Source organism: Conger conger, chromosome 13 (assembly GCF_963514075.1).
Source record: "Conger conger chromosome 13, fConCon1.1, whole genome shotgun sequence".
Lineage (NCBI taxonomy): Eukaryota > Metazoa > Chordata > Actinopteri > Anguilliformes > Congridae > Conger > Conger conger.
Genome location: NC_083772.1, coordinates 5,456,372 through 5,472,669, shown reverse-complemented (window position 1 = coordinate 5,472,669; position 16,298 = coordinate 5,456,372). Strand labels below are relative to the sequence as shown.

The 16,298-nt window shown below is 50.8% G+C and overlaps 2 protein-coding genes across 2 annotated transcripts in view; both read right to left on the bottom strand.

Moving 5' to 3' along the window:
• Positions 1 to 726: 726 nt before the first annotated feature.
• On the bottom strand, positions 727 to 10,422 carry si:ch211-132b12.7 (uncharacterized protein LOC564531 homolog). Its single transcript, XM_061217459.1, has 4 exons — positions 10,106 to 10,422; positions 4,588 to 4,790; positions 3,726 to 3,868; positions 727 to 3,327 (listed from the first exon to the last, which is right to left on the bottom strand). The coding sequence occupies exons 1-4, from the start codon at positions 10,183 to 10,185 to the stop codon at positions 2,197 to 2,199; spliced, it is 1,557 nt and encodes a 518-aa protein (XP_061073443.1). The 5' UTR covers positions 10,186 to 10,422; the 3' UTR covers positions 727 to 2,196.
• Positions 10,423 to 12,567: 2,145 nt separating this feature from the next.
• akt2 (v-akt murine thymoma viral oncogene homolog 2) overlaps positions 12,568 to 16,298 on the bottom strand; it is a 9,965-nt gene continuing 6,234 nt past the window's right edge. Inside the window, 4 exon segments of the mRNA XM_061217810.1 lie at positions 12,568 to 14,371; positions 14,708 to 14,810; positions 14,945 to 15,032; positions 15,699 to 15,913. Coding sequence (XP_061073794.1) covers positions 14,292 to 14,371; positions 14,708 to 14,810; positions 14,945 to 15,032; positions 15,699 to 15,913 — 486 coding nt within the window. The 3' untranslated portion in view covers positions 12,568 to 14,291.

Here is a 16,298-nt window from a genome sequence, read left to right as displayed (position 1 = left end):
TCGACCTATTTTTGTTTTTTGCAGTGAAGGCATGTCTGAATTTTTGTGCACTTAATTGCTCACATCCTGGTAAAACTCCTGATTTCGCTTACCAGCACTCTTCACTTGATCATTTCAACAGTGGAAGACGTTATATAAAAGTGTGCATCTGAAAATCATATCCAGTCATCTAAAGGGTAGTATTAGTCAGTTATGGTTTTAGATAGCGGGCACATAATTTCTTTTTTTTTTTGCAAGGAAATGTTGTATTTTGGTGACAATCAATCTTTGCTCCAATGCTAGAGTACTCATCGGTTTCCTCATTAGGTTTTGGAGATAATGTGGTTTATTCAAGTGCCAAATGAAGGATGATAATTGTTTAATGTTTTTATATCAGTAGATTTTCAGATAAATCATACTACAGGTACTAGGAATACTGGTCCCACCATGTGTTAATCTATAAAGGCATGTATTAAAACATTCTCAGTGTTTTCCCTTACTCTTGTTTCTCCTTACTGCTGGGGGAAATATTTCCTCGAAACATTTTTCATAATTTGACTTCATGCAATCAAAATGAAGGTTGTAGCAGGAAAATGGAGTCATTGCGTTTCTCTGCACTCACGCACTCTCAGGCACGCAAGGCATCACTCACTCCAATCCCTAACTCATGACAGATTGTTATGGTATAAGTTATAATTTAAATGAATACTGAAAAAAAATGACATGTAAATGACTGTCACACCATGATAGAAGAAGCTTATTTATTTGTATTTTTTTTGTGTATACAAACAGTAGCTTTGCTAGGAAGTGTTGTAGACTTGCACCCAAACTCTCTAAACACTCATAGACTGAAGCGTTTATTCTCTCCAGACTTTGTGGAATCCAAACAATAACTAGCTACAGTGCGCAACTTGGTCTTGCATGAGACTGACGCTCCGCTTGTTGGCTGTTGTGTCAAGAAGGAAAAAACTAAGCAGTAATGGTCAGAAAAAGCAAGTCCATCTCTGGCAATGTGGCCAGCCTTTGCTAAAGAACGTCTTAAGGAATTCAAACAAATCAAGGTTCGAACAGGTTCAGAGGCAATCGCTGCACTGATTTTTATAAAAACCTGCCAGCACTCGTGTGGCTTCTGATGTTACTGATGCTCTCTTCCCCAAGACAGGAGCTGGCTTAGTCCATACAGTCCAGCGTACAGGAGCACACGGTTTCACTCAGGGTGGGGCTCAGGGTGGGGCTCGTGTCCGTTTGACCTCTCCTGTGAGCTCTCCCCACCACGCACCCTCCCTCGTGGCCTTGCTCCTGGATGTGATGTTTGGAGTTTGAGATCCAAACCTCAGTTGGGGGAGTGTGTGGCAGGATAAAGGCCAGGTTTGGCGGATGCCATCATGGCCACAAACAGGGCTGTAGCTTCCACTCGTTCTCAGTATTTTATTCCACATCCATGGCTGTATGTCACTTCATTCTCTACTGAGAACATCAGTTGCAATTAATTTAGGAGGGGAATGAATGAATGGTCTTTCATATTTTCTTTAAGAATTAAAGTGTGATTTAGAAGCATAATAAGCACCCAAAATGAATCCTCAATTAAATTACTAAATGAAAGAAAAAAGAAAAAAACAAAAGTACAGCACAGCCAAATATCCCACCTCAAGGTCCTGGTTAGGCCCCTGAAATCCCCCTGTGTGGTCTTGAAAATCATCAGTGCACCCCTTTTCTGACTGTTTCAAACAGAACGGCTCTGTGAACAGTGTTGGGAGAGACCCTCCACCCCACCACAGAGGATGCCATTGATCACCTGTTCACTCTCGCTGGACCAAAATGAAATGAAGCTACACAGTAGAGAATTCCTTTTCTTCAGCGAACCGGATCATGTCAAGAGCAGTTTCACACAAGGCGAGGAGGGCAGGAACGATCCCTGAAGGGATCTACTGATCCGTCTTAAGGGATCTACTGACCCATCTTAAGGAAGCTGCAGGCGAACGCGTTGTGAAGTGCCAGCAGGTCAGGAGAAGAAGCAGTACAGTGATGCGGCATGTCACAATTCTTGTTGCCTTCAAATTTCTCACGCCTCTCTATTATCTAAGTCAAGCATCCAGAACAAGAGCCAATTAAGACAGAAACTGACGAGGTGAGCGGCACTGCGTTTCACTGCGTTTCACTGCGTTTCACTGCGTTTCACTGCGTTGTGTGAGGGGGAGGGCCATTCCGTGCTGGGCGTTAGAGCAGGCAGCCACTGGTTGAGCTGTCCGGCGGCATGATGATATCTGGGGGGGACTTGGCCCTGTGGTCCCTGGGGGCAAGGCCATGACTGGGGGCGACCTGCAGCACCTCCTCTAGGTAATCCAGGGGCGGGTCAGGAGTGGGGGCAAGGAGAGGGGAAGGCGGGGCGGCTTCATTGTCGCGGTCGGCGAGGGCGGCGACCGGGCTGCTCTTCCCATTGGCAGCCGAGTTGCCGCCGGCGCCGGCGACGGCGACGGCCTCCTCCCCCTCAGGCCGCAGCCCCGGCCCCGGGGCCAGGCCGCTGAGGGCGGGGTAGCAGCCGGACCGGGCCATGGCCCGCAGCAGGCGGCCGCAGGCCTCGGGGGCCCGGGGCCCGGCGCGGGCGGCGCGGCACAGCAGCTGGGCGTGGCGGCGGAGCTGGGCGATGTCGCGCTCCGTGGCGGCGCTCTGCCGGAGCAGCTCCTGCGTGCGCAGCGTCGCGTCCAGCAGCCCCGACTGGCTCAGGATCTCCACCGTGTTCAGGAAGCGCCGCTGCCGGCCCGGGGAGCTCGGGGCCCCGGCCGCCTGGGAGCTGGAGACGGAGGGGGACCCCGCGCTGCGGCGGGGGCCTGGGGAGCTGGAGACGGAGGGGCAGGGGCCCGGGGGCGTCTGGGCGCGGTGGGGCCGGTGCTGGGCGCTGGTGCTGGCGGGGGCTCGGGGGTGGGCGTGGGGCCGGCCCTCCTGCTGCTTGGTGGGGTGGTGGTGGTGGTGGTGGTGCTTGTGCATCTGGGAGGTGGTGGACACCGCCTCTCTCCTTTCCTCGACGCATACCCTCTTGCTCAAGCTCTGCCCCTCGCGCACGCCCGCCTCGCTGCTCCCCTTGCCCGGCTCCGGGCTCTTCTTGCCGGGGTGGGGTGCGATGCGGGGGTAGGAGCTCAGGATGGTCCCCTTGCTGTTCTTGTTGCCGTTCTTGTTGCCGCCCCTCTCCCCCCCGCTCCGGGACGGGGGCTTCGGGACGCGCAGGGGGGCGGGGCCCGGCTGCTGAATGAAGAGGAGCTGGGCGGGGCCCTGGGAGCTGTGGCCAGCCCCGCCCCCCCAGGTCAGCTGACCGGGCAGGAGCTGCTCTGAGCCGGACTGCACTGCCAGGGGCTAGAGAGGAAGAGGAAGCAAGGGGAAGAGAGGGAGCAAAATAGGGAGAGAACGGGAGAGAGGATGGGGGAGGAGGGGGGGGGGGGGGGGAAGGGCGAAAGAGGACGAAGAGCGAAGGGGAGGGGGGGAGGCGGTGAAAAGAAGGACAGAGATACAGAGAAGAGAGTGATGAAAGAAAAAGGAGTGGTGAGTGGAGGAATGACACACAACGAGGGAGAGAGGGAGGGGTGACGGTAAATGGAGGAGAGATGGAGAGGTAAAAGAAGGGGGTGGGGGAAGGAGGAAAGGCAGACACAGCTGACTCTAGTATTAAACGTGTATTATTAACATGCGGGTTTGCTCTTGCAGGGAAACGATGAACCTTACCTGCTCTACAGGACCCCCCCTCTCCCACTCACCTGTTTGAGCACCAGGTTCTTGATGATGTAGATGGGGGTGAGTTCCCCCGGGCAGGGCAGGGGGGTGCCAGCCCCACCCCCTCCTCTCCTCTGGGGCTCGCTCACACTGCTACGCTGGTCATCCAGTGAGTCTGACCCTGCATCTGGAGAGAGAGAGAGAGAGAGAAAGAGCACTGAAAACTACCCAAACTGTGAGATAGTCTGTGAACAATAACACGCAAACCCCAAATTCTTCTGTTGAGTATATTCTGAGTTTACCGAGACGAAAATGCACAATCCAGTAGACCTGACTTGATATACCAAGTGTCACTGTGTGTGCGTACAAAATGAACCGCCCGTTTAGTGCGTGTGTGGGAGTGTACGTGGAAAGAACTGACATGCTTGGGCTTGGTGTGTGTGAGCAACAGACTGACACAGGATATGTGCATTGTTGCACGTGCAAAAGAAAGGTTACATATTAGTGAAAATGGTGGCACGGATGGTGCAGTGGGTAGCACTGCCGCCTCACAGCAAGGAGGTCCTGGGTTCGAATCCCCGTCGGCCGGGGCCTCTCTGTGCGGAGTTTGCATGTTCTCCCCGTGTCTGCGTGGGTTTCCTCCGGGTACTCCGGTTTCCTCCCACAGTCCAAAGACATGCAGGTTAGGCTGATTGGAGAGTCTAAATTGCCCGTAGGTATGAGTGTGTGAGTGAATGGTGTGTGTGCCCTGCGATGGACTGGCGACCTGTCCAGGGTGTATTCCTGCCTTTCGCCCAGTGTATGCTGGGATAGGCTCCAGCCCCCCTGCGACCCTGTTCAGGATAAGCGGGTTAAAGATAATGAATGAATGAATGAATTAGTGAAAACGCATTCTCTCTTCCTCACCAGAGTACCCAGAATCCTTTTCTGAGCTGCACTGCGAGGCACGCCCACGGGCCTCCTCTTCCCTGCCCGCTCTGCCGCGGGAGGCCAGCAGGGCGGCGCTGTTGCTCTTGTCCTTGGCATTCTTGCTGGAGGAGCGGCCCCCCCGCTCCAACGTGCAGGCCTGCTCCTTCGGCATCCTGGGGCTTTTCACAGGGGTGGGGTCACTAGGGTGCGCAAGAAAATTGGGGGTGGGTGTAGCCTTTTAGGAGAAGACTAAGCAAGAAAGAGAAGACTGGGAGCTCCCTCGTCTCTCTCTCTCACTCACACACACACACACAAACACACACGTTTACCATGCATGGGCTATACAGTGACATCTTGTATCCAAAGGACTGAAAACACGGACCTAATCTGATGAAAAGCGGACAAATTAAAATCTTTTCGTCTCTTCAAACACAGGCGAATTAAATGAGCATTATCCTGCGGCGACTTGATGGACAATCGCAAATGAAGTAACCGAAAAGTGCGAAGTAGAGAGCGAAAGCCGCAAAACACACCAGCCGCACGAATAACCCAGCAGCAAAATTCACTGCTGGCTACTTTTTGACAGATCAAACTACTGAAATATGAGATTTATACAGCTAAATGCAAAAGTATTGGGACAGTGGTTTTGGCTCTGTCCTCTTGCACATTTCAAATACAAGCATGAACGTGAAGTTAAAGAGCAGACCCGTTAACCTGTAGTAAGTGACGGAGAGGACACTGTGACAAAAGAACGGCCTGCTCACGATCCGAAGCCCCTGTCCGTCTGTAAAAGTAGTCGGTAGTGTCATGCCTTGAGCACGCACGGCTGCCACTGGGAGTGGCACCTCCTTGAAGACGTGACTGCTGGCAGCAGTAGCAGGACGAATTCTGAAGTGTACAGAAACGCTTGTCCGCTCAGATCCAACCGGATGCCTCAAAACTCACCGGACGTTTTTCAGGGTCGAAAAGTGGAATGTTCCTGACTGCCCCAAGTCAATAATCACCTGACCTGAAACTAACTCAACATGCATTTCACTTCCTGAAGACCAGGCTGAAGGCAAAGATCCCCTAAAACAAACAGGATCTGAAGGTGGCTATGGTACATGCCTGGCAGAGCATCACTAAGTAAGATACCCGGCGTGTAGAGACGTCTATAGGTCAGACTTCAGACTGTCTGTACCATCTTCCTCTCCCCAAAATGCAAATTTGTGCTTTGTTGCCAGGCACTAAATATGAGTTCAGATTATGTTAATCTTTTTATTCAATGCGGTAGAGTCCAAATACATTCAACTGTAGCGGTCACTCTCCAAACAATAACATGATCACCTGTGAGTAGGCGTTTAAATATGAATATTCATCAATATGAATGGATACAAATCAGGTATGGTTTTAGTCACTTGCACTAGAACATAAAGGGTAACATGCTCCAAATGCTCCAATATATCCAAATGTATACTAGTGCTGCATGCACCTATAAAATGTATATAAAATAGAATTGTGCCTATATTTTAATTCTAAAAAGGTGTCTAAAATATTTCCAAATACCATCTCAAACAAAGCAATTATACACACGCATATAAACACAATTTCGCCAATGAACACATGCTATCTACATGAAACTTGCACCTGTTTATTCTAGCCACTCCCCTCATGAGTCATGACTCCTCCCTTTCTCCCCCCTGCATCAGCATATCTGCCACTCATACTGTACATTCTTGTGCTGAAACCGATCTTAGGACAGCGCTTGTGGGGAAATGACTCGACAGCCCTGTGTGTCTCTGCTCCTCCCTTCCATCTCTCTCCCCCTCTCCCTCCCCTCTCTCTCCCATCTCTCTCCCCCTCTCTCCCTCTCTCCCTCTCTCCTCCCTCCCCCTCCCCTCTCTCCCTCTCTCTCCCCTCTCTCCCTCTCCCTCCCCTCTCCCCTCTCTCTCCCTCTCTCCCCTCTCCCCTCTCTCTCCCCTCTCCCTCCCCTCTCCCTCCCCTCCTCCCCTCCCCTCCCCTCCCCTCCCTCCCCTCCCTCTCGCTCCCTCCCCTCTCCCTCCCCTCTCTCCCCTCCCCTCCCCTCCCCTCCCCTCCCCTCCCCTCTCTCCTCCCCTCTCCTCTCCCTCCCCTCTCTCTCCCCCTCTCGCTCCCCTCCCTCTCTCTCCCTCCTCCCCCTCCCCTCTCTCCCTCCCTCCCCTCCCCTCTCTCTCCCCTCTCCTCTCCCCCCGCTCTCCCTCCCTCTCCCTCCCCTCTCCCTCCCTCCCTCTCCCTCCCTCTCCTACCCTCTCCTCCCTCTCCTCCCCTCTCCCTCCCCTCTCCCTCCCCTCCCCTCTCTCTCCCTCCCTCCTCCTCCCTCCCCCCTCTCTCTCCCCTCTCTCCCTCTCCCCTCTCCCTCCCCTCTCCCCTCTCCCTCCCCTCTCCTCTCCCCTCTCCTCTCCTCTCTCTCCCCCTCCTTCCCCTCTCCTCCCCTCTCCCTCCCTCCTTCCCCTCTCCCTCCCCTCTCCCTCCCTCCCTCCCTCCTCCTCCCTCCCTCCCTCCCATCTCTCTCCCTCGCCTCTCCCTCCCATCTCTCTCCCTCCCTTCTCCCTCCTCTCTCCCTCCCCTCTCTCCCTCCCCTCTCCCTCCCTCTCTCCCTCCCTTCTCCCTCCTCTCCCTCCCCTCTCTCTCCCTTCTCCCTCCCTCCCTCCCCTCTCTCTCTCCCTCTCCCTCTCTCCCCACTCAGCGTCTCTCCAGTGTGCCATGTGTCTGAGTGTGTGACGTGCACAGCTCTGCACGCTCTCTGCCATGTGCACGGGGGACAGCAGTGACGGAGATCTCATTCACAGTTACACACACTCGAGTCGCACACACACTCACACGGGGAGGTGCACACACTCTCTGCCATGTGCACGGCGGTAACAACAAGGGAGCTCTCATTCAAAGACAAACGCTCAACACTCGACCATCAGAAGGGTCAAACACACACACACACACACACAAAAGAACATTCTCATGCACATACTCACTGAAGCACATGTACGCATACACGTGCATGCAAACAATTTATTGATACCGATAATGATCACAAACACAACAACTGTTCAAAAACAGTTTTTACAAGCTAGCACAAACACATAAGCACGCACACTAGACTAATGGGATACCTGTTCCAAGTAAAAAGTAAAAATAAATTACTTCAATTAGCAGCTGTGCAGTGCAATTCAGTGCAACACCAAGGCTGTGTTCAGTTTATCTCCAATGTGGTGGTACTGACAGACAGGTGTGGCAGAAACAAGGTGTTGGGTTGAGTGTCTTCTGGAAGCACATAAATCTCTTCTATATTTTGTGCGTAAGGCCAGCCACAACTTTACATGGGACGCGCTGTCCATGGAAGTCAGAAATAGTGTCTGTATTACATTACATTATTGGCATTTGGCAGACGCTCTTATAAGAGCGTCTGCCAAATGCCAATAATGTAATGTAATGTAATGTAATGTAATCCAGAGTGACGTACAGTTGATTAGACTAAGCAGGAGACAATCCTCCCCTGGAGCAATGCAGGATTAAGGGCCTTGCTCAAGGGCCCAACGGCTGTGCGGATCGTATTGTGGCTACACCGGGATTAGAACCACCGACATTGCGTGTCCCAGTCATTTACCTTAACCGCTACGCTACAGGCCGCCCCTTATTCAATCGACATTTCTCCTTCACTTCACGGCACTGTTAAAAGCGTTTGGCAGATTCACCGATTGGCCGGCTGCGTTTGTGAAGACACAGTGCAGCCGACCAAGTCTCAAGGCTTCATGCGGTTCATGACGCAACGGGATCAGAGATGAGGATAATCTGAGACAAGATCATTTCTGTGCTCTTGGTTACCAGCAGGGGCCCCGCCAGGAATTTAGGGCCCCGTGAGCCCATCCCAAGCCCTGCACAATTATAGCACAATGTCATCTGTCAGTCAGGGCCCGTGGAATCTTTGTAACGCCCCCGCCCCGCCCAACTCCCCTACCTTTCTTAACTTGGTCTTCTTCCAATCGTAAGCACACACTTCCAGACCAACCAGAAAGATTTTAAACAAGGAATTACAGACTTGCGAGGCCAGTCAAGGGGTTTTGGATTTTAACCATGTTCTGGATATCTCACAAAAAAGAAATACGACTAATTTTGATTTGACTGCTGCCCCTGCCACACACACACGCACACGCACACGCACACACACACACACAATGACAAGGAAAGAAATGAGACGTGTCCAACTGCTGTTCTCAGGAGCTGAAACAGCCTTACTAGTCTATTTATCCTCTGAAATAGACTGAGTCACTCTGTCTGATGTGGAAAAAAAATATTTATTTTGCCTTGCATCTTTATTAACATGCGTTTATTTCCCCCCTAACTGTCAAATGCGTCCTCCAAGACACATGCAGCCAGTTTTGACATTCTTTTCATGCCAAAACCAGCCACCTGGCACCCAAGAATCGCCATTGGAGTCCCCAGGATTCTGGGACCTTAAGTTCATGAAGGACAGATTAGGGCATAGGCCGTGCCCTTGCAGACGGTATCACAGCAGGGGGAAAATAAAAATCCAAGTCCTGAAAATAATAACTCATCCCCTGTGTGTGTTGTTCCAATGACCTGGATTTGCCCCATTCTTCAGCCACAGGAGAACTATTTAGTGAAATCAGCTGGCTGAGCTAATGGGTGGAAGAAACACAAGGCAGGGCTTTCTAAGCGCTAGACTTTCTTGAATACTGTTAACGGGTTTAAAAGGTTCAAAGATAACCTATGTGAGGTTGAAGGAAGCAGGAGAGCCAGACATGGAGGCTGTTGGAAACTGCATATGGTCCCGCAGCGAAAAGCAGGAGTATGGCTGTTGCTCATCCACGCTAGACCAACCGCACGTGTAATAAAAAAAAAAGAAACCAGCCCACTCCCTTACCTGAGGATACCCGGGGTACATCTGTACAGTGCAGTCACTAAACGTCCCCAACTTCGCCTAGGTAACCATCCTCTTCAGAAAGAGGAGTCGCCGAGTTTCTGTGCGTGTCATGTGACACTACGGCTCGCCAAAGCTCGGTCCTTCGTATCAGAAGTAAAGCATTGTTTGCGGAGCGGCTGTATGGAGCCGGGACGGGGCGGCTGCTTCTCCCCGTTATGTAATACTATGACTTGGCTGAGATAACACTAGCCGAACAAATCCCACTCACTTCCTCGAATAACAATCTCTCGCTCTCGCTCTCTCTCTCTCACACAGACACAGACACACACACACACACACACACACACACACTCACTCACTCACTCACTCACTCTCTCACACACACACACACTCTCTCTCTCTCTCTCTCAACAATGAATCTGATGTAACATTACGTTTTGTGACAGTTATGAAACATTAAAGCGTTAGCCAACAAATAAACTAATTGATCTCATATGCATCTTCTAGCGATGTGTTGTATCTTTAAAAATCACATCGTGAAACTAAGTCAAACACAAATTAGCAAAAACAGCATGTAACCTGACTTGTGCTATACATCTGAATTATTTTTTTTCTTACCGAAAAGCTGCTTTTCCCCTGCCAATGCAAGTTCGTTCAGCTTGGTAACTGCCAGGCACCAACGTCGCCCTGCCGTTCATCGGGGGACACTAGCTAACTACTTAGCTAGATAGCTAGCCAAGCAGCTAGCTAGCGCTACCTTTTCCACGGAGTTGCTTGTGTCGTATCATCTCCACAGTCGTGTCGCCCAGCCGAATGGACCAGGCATCTTCGTGGGGTTTATACCTGAAACGGTGGTGAACTACCCTACCTGCAAGTTTAAAGGCTTCCGATGTGCCCCCCCCCCAGCTACTAGTACAGACCCGAAACTCGACCTGACATTCACAACACCCCCTTACCCCTCCCCTAATTGTGACTGACACCCTGGATTCCCCTCTCTAATCCAGCCCCAAACAGTAGTGACGTTCCAAAGTCTGTGTTGTGGCCAATCCCGTGAGGGATCACGTGTAGGGGTGGGACGTGTGGGGATCAGTGGGTCCACGTGAGTGGCAAAGCAGGGACATCGACATATTGGCGAGGGTCAGCGGATTTGTGCAACCAGGTATGAATGTATGTTGAGAACAATATTTGTTGTGTTATTTCTACATGTTAACTGTGATCAGAACCACCAAAGTCCAACCGCCAAAGTCCACGCGTTTAAAACTCACTCGAGCTCGTTACCCGTTCGGCTGAAACGTTAATCTGGTAAATTTGTCTTGGGCGCATGCCTCTTAAAGTATGCAGTTCAGCATTTAACTGCATATGTCGTCTTCCGACAAACATGAAGGATAATTAATCAAGGGAGATTAGCCATGACTATTTCTACTTAACTCTAGTCAACAACCCCAATGAGACAGCTACGTACAGAATTACCAGACATTTCTGGATCGAAAATCGTCTTATGAAAAATAACGGAACCCAAAAATTCTAGTTTGTTAACCCTCCTGCGCTGTTAAAATCCGTCACCCTCCAACATTCCCTCAGCTGTTCTGGTTCTACTCCACGTGGCCCTCCCCCGAGCACGATGAACCTAGCGTGCCCATTCCAACCAATGAGCGACGCGGGTGTGCGGCAACATGTGAGCTGAGATTCTGGGGCGTGGCTCGCAAAGGGGGGCGCACATGTACTGTGCAATGCGCGTGTACTCAGGACCACGTCCACAGGCCTGAACGTCATAGTCGCATTGCAAAATATACAAGACATTCACTTGTTGGCGAACAGTCCGACGGGCCTCTGCTTGCACACAAGTGTCTCAGAGCAGTATATGCCCCCAATTTGTTATTGCAAGTAGACCACAGTGGTTATGAACAACCTGTAATTCTCAGTCCTATAACACTTTTTCCCTCAACCACCATCTTCAGGAAACTGCATGCACATTATAATTTGCATCAAGTTTGAGGAAAAGAAACATTCCAGCCATACATTGAGCACCATAATTCATTGGACGGTGACAGTTTTAGTTATTCTGGTTCTGCACTCTAGCACTTTGGGTTTGAAATGATACAATGACAAAAAAAATTTCACACTCATAAGAGATTAAGAGCCAGAGGCATTTCAGTAATCAGATATTTTACTAGAAGATTTCTATTAGGTTAATAATAGCTCATTGCAATGGTAGGCCTAATATCTATGACAATCAATTAAAGAACTGACATCCCGTAACAAGTTAATCAACCCGTCAGAGAAATAATAGCTCCAAAATCTCTGTCACTCCCCCACCCACAAATAAAATCAGAAGCTGGTCAACCTAGGCCTAAATAGGCTACTCAGTGAGAGAAAAAAATCACATTTGTGACTGCTGGTTGTCACATTCAAAATACAGAGGCCGCAGAAATGGTAAAGCTGCATGTAACAAAAGCAAGTTCAATCTCTCACAAACGATTCAGTCATTCCAGCCATTTCAGTCGGCCATTTGTACAAGATGTTTTTTACACATTTAATTTGCGTCCTTGTCGGTTGCCATCATTCGTCTGTAGCCGACTGTCGTTAGTCGTCACATTCCCAGTTTGGTGTGAAGCGTGAGAAAACGAAGGGGTACTCCAGGAAAGGTCGGAGGCCTTCCGTGGATTAATTTTTCATCAAGAGGCACAGGTGCTGAGCGGATACTTTTGTCACGAGCGTCAGTCCTGAGGAAGTCCCCTGGCCTGCTCCAGCAAAACAAGAAATGACGGGGAAGGTTTAAGTAAAATCACAAATGTCAGTGGTGATGCTTTCCTGTTCATTTCATTACTGTGGCAAAAGACAGGACAAGGCTGGTGGGGAAAGAAGAGACCTGAGAAGCAGGGGGCGTTACTGCATCCGCTTTCATCCTCTTTCTCCGCTCACATTGTGCACAAGTCTGTGATTTGCTCTCACATTACAGGTCCGGAACAAGTGTAGTACTGTACGCAAAACATAAAGCCATACACAAGCACTCAAGTACATATGCTCTGCTCCATAAAAAAACAAAACAATGCTGAAATAATGAAAAAAGGCAACAAAAATATTTTCACAAATATATCTTTTATATATTTTAATGAGACTAAATTTGTCTTCAAAGGTTTCAAGGGATAGGGGGGGGACAAACAGGGAGAGAAACAAAAATCAAAACAAAACGAACAAAACAAAAACAAAGATGACAAGTGACAACCCTTCCATCTTTTAAAAGGCCTTTAAACCCTTCCATCGAACACAAACCTCATCACACAATAGCACACTGCGTCACCTGCAGCTCCGTCTCCTAACAGCAGACAGGCGTGCAGCTCAGTGAACACGCAGTCCTCCAGATGCCCAAGCTGGGTGTTCAGAGATTTTTCACCCAGTTACAATTTCATAACTCCACAGGGAATCCACCCATCTGCTGGGCTAGTGGCGCACCCTGGTGACCACTTTCCAGCATTGCAGCAGATCAAATAAAAAATGCTCTTCAAAAGGAAAAAAAAAAAGAAATCCTTTCCATCAGATTAAACAGATGTAGAGCTCTAGCTATTAAGTGCCAACCCCTTGCTGTGTCAGTCAGTGTTTCAATATAAAACGTACTAGTTCATGTGCCTAGCGACAGGCTGGCTTATCTCAACAGCTGAGATACTAAAATTTCTTACAAAACCCTTTGACACGGATACCTCCCCCAAGACTGCACATACAACTGAAAGCATTATTGACAAATTATTACATTTATGCTTAAGAAGAGAGCAACCGTTAGACCTGTGGGCCCTCTTCAGACTGAAGACTTGAGTTCCCTGGTTTGTTTCTTTAGCGAGCCCTGAGGGTGTTTTCGCTAAGTCACAGCACTCTTTAGAGTTGGTTTAATTTAAAGCTCAAATTTCTTCATGTCTGTTGCCTTTAGAGCCGCTCCTCCCCGTCCCCCCACATAACCAAAACACACACATTTTCAGATGTACACAACCATCGGAAACGCACACAATTTTCAGATGTATACATCCAGCAGATACACAAACGCACATCGAGTGGGAAGAGAAACCGCCGATTTGCCCCCAGAACCACCCCGACTCCCTCTCGCCCATAGGAACAGTTCTATATTATTGGTAACAGCCAGTTCCAGAAAGAGCACTTGTAAAGACTGCAGAAATATGGCTTTTAAAACCGTAACAATCATGTGTGTGTGTGTGTGTGTGGGGGGGGGGGGGTTAAAAATGATGTCATTTGGAGTAGATTTTCCTTTTTCTTTTAAAAACAAGAAAAAAGTTTTTGGTGTGTTTTTTTTTTCCCTCTCCCTGCTCTGTGACTGTGCTGCAGTGTGGTGCGGTGGACGGAGACGGCAGGCTGCGGGTGGGGCAGGTCTGAGTGACAGTCAAGGCACTTTGCTCCCGATGAGGTCGTCGTCGTCTGTCCATCCGTCTGCGTCCGGCTCTCGCCTCGCGTCCGAACGTCCGGCTCTCGCCTCGCGTCTACGTGGGTGTGCTGGTGTAAGAGAGGTCAGCTGCTGAGATCATTCCACCGCAGTGAGTGCGTGCGGAGGAGAAAGGGAGCGTGTGAGCGAGAGCGAGAGACAGAGAGACGGTGAGAGTAAGCGAGAGAGGGAGAGCGAGTGATCGAGAGAGAGAGGAAGAGAGAGCGAACGAGAGAGAGGGGAGAGAGAGAGAGCGAACGAGAGAGAGGGGAGAGAGAGAGAGCGAACGAGAGAGGGGGGAGAGAGTGAACGAGAGAGCGGGGGAGAGAGAGCGAACGAGATAGAGGGGGAGAGCGAGCTGGAGATAGTGTGTGAGCATCACTCCCGTATGCTGGCAGAGTAGGAGAATTGTGGGAAATGTGTGCGTTGATCTGGGTCTTCACAGTCCAGGTTGTCATCTGCAACACAACCATCACACCCAACATTAGCGGAGTGTGTTGCCTCACACGCAGATGAGATACAGCATGTTTACACTCACGGCTTACAGCACACGGCAGCTCACTGTACTCTCTCTAAATGGCAAAATGGTAAATGGTCTCCACACACTCACACTCACACTCACACTCACACTCACACTCACACTCACACTCACACACACACACACACACACACACACGAGAGGCCAGTACAGGGCACGGAGGGGTGAAGCGCCGGTGTTTCAGACTGCCGAGCGGAGGCTGTGGCGGGTCGGACGGCGCCCTGAGGGGGGGGGAAGGCGCTCGGGCCGTACTCACACTTGTCCGGGGGCGTGACCGTGATGGTCTGCGCCGTGAACTCGTCGTCAAAGTAGCGCGTGTCCGTCTCTGATGTCACCTGGGGCTTGAATGGTGGGACTAGCTGTGGGAGGGAGGGGGGCAGGGTTACTGGAGGTTACCAGGGTTGCCAGATCCTCAGAGGAACCAAGTTGTTTGGATTTACAGCCCCTCCCCCCCCCACCCCATCAACAGTCCCCCCCCCGCCCTTATTTGTACCTTTTTCTGCAGGACATCCAGCCAGTTGATGGAGGTGAAGAACTTGTGTGACATCACATCTTTGGCGTCGTCAGGCCCGCCTCCGAGCCTGCACAGACCACGCCCCCCACAGTTAGTCAGCGGACCAATCACACCCCGCCACCCGCCTAATTCCCCTCCGACAGGACTGGCCCCCACTTCACAGGTCTCCTCCTGGAGCTTAAAATGAGCAGACTGCTAAAGTAAACAGCGTGAAGGTAAATGATAAACGGACTGCATTTATATAGCACTTTTATCCAAAGCCCTTCACAACGAATGCCTCTTCATTCACCCTCTCACACACCGCAACGGCGCAATGCAAGGCGTCAACCAGCTCGTCAGGAGCAACTGGGCGTTAGGCATCTTGCTCAGGGGCACTTCAAGAGACCCAGGGCAGGATCAAACCGGCAACCTTTCCGACTGCCAGACGACCGTTCTTACCTCCTGAGCTAATGTCAGCCCCAAAATGAGTGTACATACACACACAGACACACACACACACACACACACACACACATACATATACATGCTGACAGACAGACAGACAGACACACACAGTTTAATATAACACAATACAAATGAGGCACCCCAGAAACTGGTCGATTCACTAAAAGAACTCAAACTGCATTTCAGATAAAGCCAGGGAGCGCCCCAGATCCTACCTGACCCCCCCCCCCCCCCAGTGCACTCACATTTGGCCCCTCGCCTCTGCTGGGGCCCCACCGTTACACCTCACCTCTGTTTGGGGTCCTTCTTGAGCAGGCCTGCCAGCAGGGCCTTGGCCTCGGGGGACAGGTTCCGGGGGAAGCGGATCTCCTCCATCAGGATGAGCTCGAACAGGCGCTCGTGGTCCTGGTTGTAGAAGGGCAGGCGGCCGCACATCATCTCGTACATGACCACGCCCAGCCCCCACCAGTCCACCGCCCGCCCGTAATCGTTGTCCTCCAGGACCTGGGGGGGGGGGGGGGGGGGAGAATTATTCCAACTCTCTTCAGGACCTGTATGGTTTAGAGCAGGGGTGGGCAATTCCGGTCGTGGAGGGACGCGGTGTCTGCCGGTATTCGTGGTTTGCCTTTCAGTCAGCAGCCAATTAAGGCCTTTGAAATGCCTGAAAACACACCAAAAACCGGCAGACATTGCTGGCCCTCCAGGACCGGAGTTTGACACCCCTGGTTTAGAGTCACCCTTGATTTGAATGAGGTTTTTACATCGCCTGGAACACCTGACCACCAAAATAATATCTACAGTTACTTTGAGGCTGAAAGACATACTGTAGACAACAACAAAACAAAGGTCCTTTTCCATTTTTGTTTGGGATGGGCATGGTTAATCAATT

Bases quoted from the DNA above. Each gene is read 5' to 3' on its own strand.
- si:ch211-132b12.7 (XM_061217459.1), bottom strand. From the start codon at position 10,185: ATGAACGGCAGGGCGACGTTGGTGCCTGGCAGTTACCAAGCTGAACGA. The intron at 4,791-10,105 runs GTAAGAAAAAAA...TGCGCACCCTAG, and splicing joins AGGGGAAAAGCAGCTTTTCG to TGACCCCACCCCTGTGAAAA. The intron at 3,869-4,587 runs GTGAGGAAGAGA...CTCTCTCTCCAG, and splicing joins AAAGGATTCTGGGTACTCTG to ATGCAGGGTCAGACTCACTG.